The 11,509-nt window shown below is 53.8% G+C and overlaps 1 protein-coding gene across 1 annotated transcript; it reads left to right on the forward strand.

Annotated features, from left to right (window-relative positions):
• Positions 1–1,542: 1,542 nt before the first annotated feature.
• Positions 1,543–10,715, forward strand: PHOX2A (paired like homeobox 2A). Its single transcript, XM_050922331.1, has 3 exons — positions 1,543–1,765; positions 4,181–4,368; positions 10,284–10,715. The coding sequence occupies exons 1-3, from the start codon at positions 1,543–1,545 to the stop codon at positions 10,713–10,715; spliced, it is 843 nt and encodes a 280-aa protein (XP_050778288.1).
• The last annotated feature ends 794 nt before the right edge of the window (positions 10,716–11,509 follow it).

Here is an 11,509-nt window from a genome sequence, read left to right on the forward strand (position 1 = left end):
GAGACGCCTGAGAAAGAAAGAAAGAGGAGGGGAAAGAAGGGAAGTAAAGAAGGAAGGAAGGAAGGAAAGGACAGAGGCGCTAGGAAGGAAAGGGAAGGAAGGAAGAAAGGATGAAGGAAGGAAAGGACAGAGGCGCTAGGAAGGAAAGGGAAGGAAGGAAAGGGAAGGAAGGAAGGAAGGATGAAGGAAGGAAAGGACAGAGGCGCTAGGAAAGAAGGAAAGGACAGACGCGCTAACCGCCACCTTTCCCCGCCCCGCCCGGCAGGAGCCCCCAGCCCCAGGGAAAGCTGCACTTTGCTTCTGACACTGCGTGGGGCGGGAGGGGCCCCGCGGGTAGCTTCGCCCAGCAGAGGGGCGGGGGGGGGCTCAGGGGCTCCCCACCCGCTGGAGCAGCAGGCAGCGGTTAACTTCGAGCTGGCCGGGGGGGGGGGGCGGTTCCCACGGCAGGCCCCGATCCTGAACGCCCGAGCTCCTCCCGTCCGAAATCTCCCATTGCCCGGGGGGGTCGAGCCCTGCGTGGAGTGGGGGCGGTGCGGGTGGGGGGCGATCCGGGGGCCGCTCTCGCTTTCACACACCCTCCGACCCCGCCACGCCGCTCCTGGGTTTCCATGGCAGGTCAGCGGTTCGGGGCTCCACTCCGGCGCAGCCCTGGGCGGCGGGTGGGTCCGACAGGGGAGAGACCCCCCCCAGGACCGCAAGGGGAGACCCGGGGGTGCTGCCTCTGGGGCTCGGGCAGGAAATAACGGGCTGTGGAGTGTGTTAGACCCGATGGGGAGGGGAGGCCCCCGTGTGAGCCCCTGGCACCAGCCCCCTTCCTTGGCTCCGTTTTCAGAGGGGTCTGGGCGAGTTGGGGGCTGGCCCCGATCCTCCCGCCTGGTCCCCTAGCCCTGTGCCCTGGGCGAGCCCCCAGTCCGAGCGCCTCTGGGGCTCTAAAAACCCGGGCTAACCCCGCAGGGCCAGCGGCGGGCCTGGATCTTGGCGAGCTCCTGTCGCTGCTCCCATCCCCGCAGGCAGGGCGGACCGGGGCAGGGAAGGGGCTTTGAATCCACTCCGCTGCGCTGCTTGGGCCAGAGGAGGCCCAGCTCAAGCTGGGGTTTCTCGGCTCCAGCAGCAGGACCGCCCCGCACGCCACAAAGGGTTAAGGGCTGAATTCGTGATGCTCAGGGGTGGGAGGCGCTTCCCCCCCGTTCCTACTGCCCCCGATAGACTCCGGAGATATTGTCATGCAAAACCAACCGACGCCTTCCCCATTGTCTCCCCAGCCCCAGCCACGTATATTACACGGCGGCAGGGCCCGCCAGCCGGGAGCAGCGGTCTCCGAGCAGCGGGAGAGGGGTGCATGGAGAGGCACCTTCTCCAGGCATCCAGGAACTTGCTGAGCCAGGAGGACCAAGAGCTCGGAACAGGGGGTCGAGTGGCAGCCGGACCCTGGGGCGCTGAGGCTGGAGTCCTGAATCGGACTCCAGAGACCAACCCCTCCGGTGGTGCCCTCGCTTCTCTCCCTCCCCCGAGCTCCCCGGCCATCCACCTGTGACCTCCTCTATGTACAAAATGGATTACTCCTACCTCAACTCCTACGACTCCTGCATGGCCGCCATGGAAGCCTCTGCCTACGCGGACTTCAACTCCTGCAGCCAGGCAAACACTTTCCAGTACAACCCCATCAGGACCGGCTTTGGGAGCAACCCGGGGTGCCCGCCGCTCAGCACGGCCAACTGCACCTTGGGGGCCCTGAGGGACCACCAGCCTTCGCCTTACTCCACAGGTAAAGACACGAGGCCAGTGACCCTGGAGCCAGGGACAGGGTGGGACGAGCTGGACACGGCGCGTTAGAAGTTCTCGAGATGCCCAGGTGCTAGCGAGCCAGAGAAAGGTCTCCTGGGGACCCGGAGGATCTAGGCAAATTTGAACAGATAAAAGTGTGGCAAAGGTCTGAGGGCTTTTTGCGCAGCAATCTGCCACCCGATCTCTTTATATCGGGTTGGCTCCCCCCCACCACTTTTTTTTTTTAACAAAAAGGTATAAACCAATTTTGCAAAATGCAGTTATAAAGATATAAGATTTGGCGTCTAATCAAGTTAAGGAACCGTATCCCTATGTTCACAGCCAAAACAAATTAATGGGTAATCAGGTTACGGCAACTGGAGGATTAGATCAAGAAATCTAATTTAATATTTGCAGAAATGGCTTCTAGATTTTTTCCCCTGAAATTATTAATTTCGAGACTTGAGGGGTTTGTTTTGTTTTGGGAAGGGATCGCATCCGCCTGAGCCCAGCTGGAATAAACCAGCGCTCACTGCAAAGCCAAGCCGATGCGTTACAACTTTTCCTGGTCAGTTTCGTGGTACTTTGTCACTGATCGGCTGGTGTTGGTAATTAACAAAAATCCTGAAATCTCCTTCCAGCGGCAGGGTCTCTCGCCAGCCGAGATACAAACCCATCCCTCGGGCACCTCCTGTAGAAACAGATCTTACTCTCGTTTTAGGTACAATGCCTAATACACATGGTCACAAAATCTGCGCAGGGTTCGAAGCCCAAATCTGCGCTGTTTAGAAAACACTACAGGAGACAAGAGACTTCAGACGCCAAGAACTTCAAAGCGGTGCAACCTTCCGCGGTTGTTTTCTGCTGGACCTCTGCCAGTCTTGATCCGTAGCTATAAACCTGGGTGTAAGAGAGCAGGGAGGTGCATATGCATCTAGCTATCTAGACTAGGGACACGTACATGATATGCATCTATCTCCGCATCGATAGCAAGAGATACATGTAAATATCCAGCTATACGGAGACACACATTTAGATATAGCCAAGTATATATTTTATCAGTAGAAACAAATATATTTTTCGTTATAATCTCTCTCTCTTCCCATACAATCTAATCTATCCATCCATCCCCATACACCGTATCTATCTATCTATCCTCATATACCGTATCTATCTATCTATCCATCCATTCCCATACACCGTATCTATCTATCTATCTATCTATCCCCATACACCGTATCTATCTGTGTATCTCTCTCTACCTACCTACTTAGTAACTGAACCTGTATTAAACATGTTTTTCTCTCTGGACCAAGTTGCTGGCGATTGTAATTAGTTTCCCACCTTTTTTCTATTTCATTGTATTTCCCTGTGATCTGTCTCTTGCCGTGTGAACAGCCGTGACTTCGCAGTGCCGGTTCCGGGCCACGCTCCCGGTTTACAACACCGCAGACCCAGTGCTGCAGTTGTCACCGTTCTGGCTTTAGCGAGGCCGACCCGTAACAAGGCTATTTTGCCATTTAAACCGTTCGCTCCGGTCTCCGTCTGGTGCGGGGCTTTCGGGGTATTTCCGAGAGCCGGGGTCTTATTCTGCCTCCGGCCGAGTCCTTCCCTAGGACACCGAAGCAAAGACATTGTCCTGCCCTTACCCAAAGGCTGCAGACACGATCCTGGCGGATATTGTGCATACAGCTCCCGACTCTGGGACAGCGGTGCCGCAGCAGATGCTGCTGCGATTGGGGGGCGGGGGGTTTGGTAAAGGCAAAAATGTAACAACATATTAATGACTGAATGAATAATCAACCAGAGAACTAGCCCGCGCGCTCCGAAATAGCGAGTCAAACAATGACCATAACGGACCACTTCGTTCTTAAATAATTAGCTACTTACAAATGGAGCCACCCTACAAATAACAGCGAGGTAACAATTAATAACCTGTTTAATATTCGTAAACCAATAATTAGCGACGCCCTCACTGCTCACATCGAAATCTGCCCAAGAATCAACTAACAGCCCAGAGGGCAATAACCGTTCGCTGGTGCCACACTCCTGCTGAAATACCCACACACCAAGTGCAACGTTATTGCCCTGGAAAGCCCAGAATCGGAGACAATCCGGATGCGGTGAACAGGCAAGCGCAGCAGCATGAAACCGGAGTGAACCATGTAATAACAGCGAGTGCACTCCTGGTACCCGAACGATATGAAGGCTGGGAGTGTCCGAAGAGCCTAAGTGAGTTAGGAACCCAGGTCAGTGGGAGCTGGAGACAATCTTTTGTGAATAGCTAGTCACTTCCCGTACCTATCATCTATAGATCGCTGCAGATATAGTCCGCCCTTTAACTGCACCCTCTGCTCTCAGACCCTCGCGCATTTTCCTGCTAAGTAAAGCTCCCCCCTATGTCTCTCCCCATCAGTTCCCTACAAGTTCTTCTCGGACCCCTCGGGCATCAACGAGAAGAGGAAGCAGAGAAGGATCAGAACCACGTTCACCAGCTCCCAGCTGAAGGAACTGGAGAGGGTCTTCGCTGAGACCCACTATCCAGACATCTACACTCGGGAGGAGCTGGCGCTGAAGATCGACCTCACTGAAGCCAGGGTCCAGGTAAGCTCAGCCCAGCCCAGTTAGCCATGCTGGGGCTTGATATTCATGACACAGCACTTCCCTGAAATGCAGAGTCGCCTGCGTTTATTATTACAAGTAAATAACAACCCTTTCCTCGAGCACCTTCCATGCAAGGATCTCAGCGCGGCTCACAGACATTAGGGAGTCAAGCTTCACACCATCCCTGGGAGGTAGGACAGTGTCCTCACCCCGTTGTGCAAATGGGGAAACTGAGGCAAGGAGAAAGCCCGTGACTTGTCCAGCTCACACTGTGAGTTAGTGGCATGGAGGAGTCCTAGCACTCAGTTGCATGTGCTAACCATTGTTTAACCCTTCCTTTGTTTAGGGCCCCTATTCAACAAAGCTCTTAAGCAGGGTCTTAATTTTAAGCAGGTACCTCTGTCCTATTCACTTCATTGGGACTTAAAATCTACTTAAAGTTAAGCACGTGCTGCATCGCTTTCCTCGGCTGGGCGTCTCTGGGTCCCAGTTCCCCACCTGCAAAATGGGATTTCCCTACCTCCCAGGGTGGGTTTATAACATAGAACCCCAGAAATGTCGGGCTGGAAGGGATCTTGAGAAGTCGCCTAATCTAGTCCCCTGCGCTGAGGCAGGGCCAAGCAAACCTAGACCCACCCTGACAGGGCTTTGTCCAGCCTGGTCTTACAAACCGCCAGTGACGGGATCCCACCACCTCCCTTGGAAGACTATTGCAGAGCTTCACTATGCTTAGAGTGACAAAGTTTCTCCTAATATCTGACCTAAATCTCTCTTGCTGCAGATTAAGGTCCAATAGTTCTTGTCTGACCTTCAGTGGACATGTGTCTTACATAGGACACTCCCGTTAACACACCCCAGCATGAGATCAGCCTCTTTGCACCTGCATCACAGCATTGGCTCGTGTTCAGTCTGTGATCCCCTATCACCCTCAGCTCTCCGTCAGCACTACTGCTGTCTAGCGAGTTACTTCCCGTTCTGCAGCTGTGCATTTGATTTTGCCTTCCTACGTGTAGTACTTTGCACTTGTCTTTATTGAATTTCATCTGGTCGCTTGCAGACCAAGGTGTGGAGGTCAGTTTGAATTCTAACCCTGCCCTCCAAAGCCCTGGCAACACCTCCCAGCTTGGTGTCTGCCACCGATTTTATAAGCATCCTCCCCACTCCATTATCCACGTCATTAATGAAAATATTGGCTGGCACCTGACTTAGGACAGACTCCTACTAGATACGTCCTCCCAGTTTGACAGAAAACCATTGATAACTCCTCTTTGGATGTAGTTTTTCAACCACGTGTGCAACCACCAAATAATTCCATCTAAACCACATTTCTCTAGCCTGCTGACCAGACTGTCACGTGGGCCCATGTCAAAAGCCTTGCAAAAATCAAGAGCCATCACATCTATTGCTTCCTCCCCGCCATGAGGCCAGTAACCCCAACAAAATATTGAAGCTGAATACGAGGATATGAGAATAAATACTTAGCAGCTGCTCGGATTGAGCTGTATAAGTCACTAGATGTGATGGAGCATTATGCAGCACGGGGAGTGGTGGTCAGGACTCCTGGGTTTACCTCTGCCATATAGCTGGTCAGATCTGGGCCCCATTGGGTCAGGCGCTGCACAGACACATGGGAAGACCTAGTCCTGCCCCAAAGATTCCAGAAGAGAATCATCCCTAGTTAGGAGCCTGCAGTTCAAGGCCCCAGTACAGGAGCATATTCCTGTTCAGGAGAGCACGTTTAACCCTAAGCAAGCGCTTTCCTGAACCATGTGCAGTGGGTGAACCGTTTTTCCACCAGGAGGGTAATTAACCTTTAGAACACCTTGCCTAGTGATGTGATGGAGTCGCCATCCCCTGACGTCTTTAAATCAAGACTGGCTGGCTTTCTAAAAGCGATGCTCTGGCTCCATCCAAAGTTGTGGGCCTGGTGCCAGAATCCCTGGGGTTGGTTCTCAGGCCTGGGCTCTAGGCAGGCCTTAGATGCAATGACTTTCTGAAGGCGTAGCCTTTCCTGAATCAGGCCCAAAGTCACAGCTCAGCTCCTGCCCTGTGAACTCTCGGGGTATCAATCCAATGTGACCTCAGCCCACTTATGAATTATCCCGTCCTGAGCTGTCCCAGGGCGTCAGACCCTTCGGCAGAGCCTGGCGCAGATGAGGTCTCTGCGTTTCAGTACAACAGCAGGTACCCGCCCCATTCACACACCTATTCAGCAGGTGTGCCCCTCCCTCGGAGGTGAGTGGGGCTTTAAAGAACCGCTTGTCACTGGCTGGAAGGCAGGGACCATGGGGACGTGCTCCTGGGTCTGTCTCGCTCAATGCTTCTGAGAGGTGAATGGGGAGGCAGGAGAATCAGGAGCTCGTCTCTGGCAGTGGTTGCTCCTGGGGTAAGGGAGCTGCCTTTTATTTTTTCTGGGAACAAAGCACTGGGGAAAGGAGCTGGCCTGACAGTGCAGGGGCCTTGTGTCTGGGCAGCAGCCCCTGGTTCTGTGCCAAAGGGACCACCCCATTAAGTGGCCTCAAAGCCCGCCCAGTGGACGCCCAGACTAGGGTTAGTGCTCCTCATCCACTGAGCTCAAAGCCCTTTACCCAGGTGACAATGCCCATTATCCATGTTGGACAGATGGGGAAACTGAGGCAGCAGCAGGGCAAGGGATGTAGCCAGGGTCAGGTGGCAGGTCAGTTGAGAATAGACCCCACAACTCCTGACCCTCATGCTTATTCCCTAAACCGCTGGGCCCCCTGCAGCAGGCTCCTCATTGAGCGCTGCCTTTAATTAGGCGTCAGGAGCTGGTTACACAGTCCCAGCAGGTCCCTGTGCCCGTCCAGTCCTTGTCCTGGCTCTCTCTGCTGAGCCTGCCAAGAGTGGTGCAAATTAGGACCAGAAGGGTGAAGTGGGCGGGAGGGGTCACCCCCCGCCTTGCGAATTCCATCTCGTAAAACACCCAGCGCCAGCGGCTGTTCTGGCACAATGGCATGACAGTGGGTCTCAGCAGCAGGCCTGGCCTGGCTGATCACTGCCTGGCCTCGTTTCCCATCCGAGGGCCAGCAGACCCCGCAGATGCCATGCGGCTGATCTGCCTGGAGGAGCCATGCTGGTTTAGTGCCGTTCAGCCCCATGCAGCTGATTTCCCCCCGGGGTCAGCTGCCGAGAAATGGCGGTGCCGGCTGCGTGCCCTGTGAGCAGTGACTGGGCGGCTCTGCTTTGCCTCGTATGGCGGGGAACTTCTGCGCCAAGCTCCAGCTCGTCTTAGGAAACAGGCTCTTGTCACTCGGCCCAAACAAATCTGGCTCCAGAGCTGGCTCTCTAGTCCCTACCCGAAGCCATCACAGCCTCCTAACTCCATTGTGAGATGACTGTGCCGTTACTGAGCCCGCTGGCTGCAGCATAAGCAGTAGGAGCAGACAAACGGCTCAGGAAGCAAAACAAAGCTCCTGTCTCTGTGTCACAAACTACGGCCAGGTGCTACAGGGCGCAGAGCTAAGGCCTTTAGTACCAGCTTTAGCACTTGATTTGAAGGGGCTGCTGGTTGTGAGTAGCCACCACTTATCAGCCCCTGGGGCGACCACTAGAGGGAGCCACAGCCACACACAGTCAGCTAACCCAGCCACGGAAAAAAGCCACGGCCACATATAAGGAGGAGCAGAAATGCTAGTAAATTGAGATTTTCTTTTTCAGTGGTGGGCATCAAAATGGGTCTGAGGAGGAGAGACATGCAGGGACAGAGACAGGAGACAAAGGGCTGGATTCTCCCCTCCCATTCAGGGTTACTCCAGATTTACACGGGGCGAGAGCCAGCGGAACTGGGCACTTCAGAACAAGGACTCGGTGTGGGGCTGTACACAAGCGGCCTGGCCTCGGCTGAGCTCTCCTGGTGCTACCGGAATATACTAATAACTAAGAATAGAGGCAGGGAGAAGGAAAGGCCTTTTCATTGCTGTAACCGTAACGATCATGTCTCGGAGCCAGTTCTGCTCTCAGCGACGCCGGTGAAAATCCAGGAAACTCCATCAGTGAACGGAGAATCTGGTGCTCAGGCTGAAAGGGCCAATAAATAGGTCCCAGGACTGGCAGCCAGTGCATGGGCAGCGAAAACTCACCATCCCCCGTGCCACATGACTGCCCAGAGCATAAGCTTTTGGGGCCAGAGCCCGTGCATTTGTTCTTGGTGCACCTAGCACCTGGCCCATGCAGGGGGTGGTCTCTTGGCACTATTGCAATACAAATGCAGGTGTGCCACCCCCAACCCTTCAAAAATCAGTTAGCAGGTTCCCAAATCGATCGATTTTTTTTTAATTGGGATCTTATTTGCCTGCAGCTTTCCTAGCCTTATTAAAAAGAAAGCTGAGATTCTCACACGATCTCCTGACTCCCGGAACTGGAGCTTTAAGGGGAAAAAATCAGCTGTTGTGAGACTGGGACAAGTCATTTCACCTCCCCGGAGAAAAATACGTTACCGGCTGTTATAAAAAAGACGGTGGTCGGTTGTTCTCTGTGCCCACTGACTGTACAATTAGACACAACCAGGTTAACGTGCAGCCCGGGCAATTTAGGTTAGGTAACAGGAGAACCTGGGTTGTTGTCTCTGGAACAGGCTTCCAAGGGAGGTCGTGGAATCCCCACCATTGGAGGTTTTTAAGAACACATTGGACAAACAGCTGTCAGGGACAGCCTAGGCCAGTGGTTCTCAATCTACTTGCCATTGTGGGCCACATATGCAGCTCTCTCTGAGTTATGTGGGCCACATCCACACACTGTATATACCACCTGGATGGCCCTGAGGATGTCACATGGGCGCAGCTGTGTGCTGATTGGGCCACAAGCGGACTGCAGATTGAGAACCACTTGGCGCAGGGGGCTGGACTTTGATGACCTCACCAGGTCCCTTCCACCCTGACATTTCTGTGATTCTATGAAAATCGTGAGAGTTGGCACCACTGCCAAGAATAATAATAATAAAAGAACCAACAATCTGTCTGTGAAATGAATGGCTGGTAAATTTCCAACACGAAAGAAAAAAGACTAGAATTTAACAGTGAATACAATCGCCTTGCGTGGCCAACAACCAGCCGATCTCCACTCAAACCCCTCCTTTAAACTCACTCCCGATGCAAAGCCCACCTCAGAGAAGACAGCACTGAATGAAATGCCCATCAGCACCATTGACAAACATCTATCACTATTGTGCCACATGGTGCTTTAGAACCCGGAACAAAAGTGGCCGGTCCCTTCCTGAGATGCACCGAGCAGCTCCGTTAACCTAGTCCCAGATCCTGAGAGGCGTTTGTTATGTTCATGGGACACACACGGAGAAGTTAGAGAAAAACCTAAATCCTTGGCTGGGAGATTACAACATAACACTGCTTTATCAATTAGAATTCAGAGGGATAAAACAAAAGAACCAAAGAGAAAGAGAGAGAGAAAGCAGGCTGCTCACAGAGGCAGAGGCACAACTCACTCCATCTTATTCTAGATGAATTGCTGCTAGCTAAGCCAGCTTGCACGCTTCCCTGCAGAGCCCTCTAGCCTGCAAGCAGGATCAGGAAAATACCCAGCTCATTTAAAGTACCAGCTTTTCATTTTAATATGGTTTTCAATATACTGCAGTATTTGGGGACCTAACTCGAAGTGATGTCAATGGGAGTTAGGTGCTTAAATACCTTTGAGGATCCAGCCCTGCTGCCTTTGGGAAATCTGATCAAGAAGTGGGGATTTGTATAGGTGGTTGGGTGGAGATCCTCAGATGGAAGGTGCCATAGAGGTGCAAGTGAAATCATTATTAAGCCTTACTGTGATTCCATCACTCAAGAGACAGCTGACTAGGTTGTGGGTAGATCCCTCTTTCCTCGCTTGACTCGGTTTTTCTGTCCCCCCCTCCCGTTTCCGGTCACCGTCCCATCCCTCACCCCATCCAGGTTTGGTTCCAGAACCGACGCGCCAAGTTCCGCAAGCAAGAACGGGCGGCAAATGCCAAAGGGGTGAATGGCGGCTCCTCGGCCAACAAGAAATCTGACCCGCGCTCTTCTTCGGAAGACGACGAGTCCAAGGAATCCAACTGCAGCCCCACCCCGGACAGCACTGCTTCACTGCCCCCCACGGGCAGCCTCAACAGCCCCGGGAGCAGCCTGAGCCCCAGCCCCGGCACGGGGCAGGGCCTCGGACCCAGCCATGCCACCCAGTCCTTAAAGGCTCCCATCTGGCCAGGGGTCAGCACCAGCAATGGTGCCACCAACACGGCAGAGCTCCTGAAGGCATGGCAGCCAGCTGAGGCCATGCCAGGACCTTTCTCCGGCGTCCTCTCCTCCTTCCACAGGAAGCCCAACGTGCTCAAGACAAACCTGTTCTAATGACCGGGAATGGACCGCGACAAACAAACATTGCCAAGTCCTTTGTGTGCCATTGTGTGCGACATCAAATATCTCTCCCCCTCTGCCCCCTTCCCTAGCTGGTGGTCTCCAAGGTTCCTCTCTCTGTCCGCAGAGCCAGGTGGACCCCTCCAGGCCTCCGGGAAGGTCCAGATTCTCCCAGGCTGGAGGGAAGTACTGAAACAGACACTCGGCAGAGCCATGCCTGCAACCCACCATCTCGTCCGTGCTTCTAGCAGTAACCAAGAGGAAAAACGATGCAGCCCCCGGACTGAACTGCCCCTCACCCCAAACATCCCTAGGGATGTCGACCTTGCCCAGCCGTGAGGCCGGCTTAGCGACTACCAAGCAGCTTCCCTTGGGGTGGGGACCAGTGCGGCTGGCCAGGCACTCAACTCCTGTAGAACAGCTGTGTGGTGGATCAGTCACTGGGGAAGCTCTTCCTCACCTCTCCCCCAGTGTGCACAGGGCTCTGGCTGAGAAACATCAGCTTCTGCTGCCACCACTGTTCTCCTGGCATGCTTAGATCGCAGTGGAAGAGTGGTCTTCTTTTTGAGCTCCTGGGATGCCAGGGTCCCCTGGGTGTGCAGTAGTCTCCGGACCAGGCCAGGCTTTGCTTCATTTTAAATGTTTGTACGTATGTAGCTATATCTAGGGAGGGGGAGTACCCCAGCAGCGCAGGGAAGAGGGGGTGTGAAGGACAGCTAATCCTTCTGTTGAGAAGCAGGGAGCCTTCTCTAGTGTGCCATTGAGCCGTTAGCCACGGACAGGGCAGG

The sequence above is a fragment of the Gopherus flavomarginatus genome, chromosome 1 (genome assembly GCF_025201925.1).
Source record: "Gopherus flavomarginatus isolate rGopFla2 chromosome 1, rGopFla2.mat.asm, whole genome shotgun sequence".
Lineage (NCBI taxonomy): Eukaryota > Metazoa > Chordata > Testudines > Testudinidae > Gopherus > Gopherus flavomarginatus.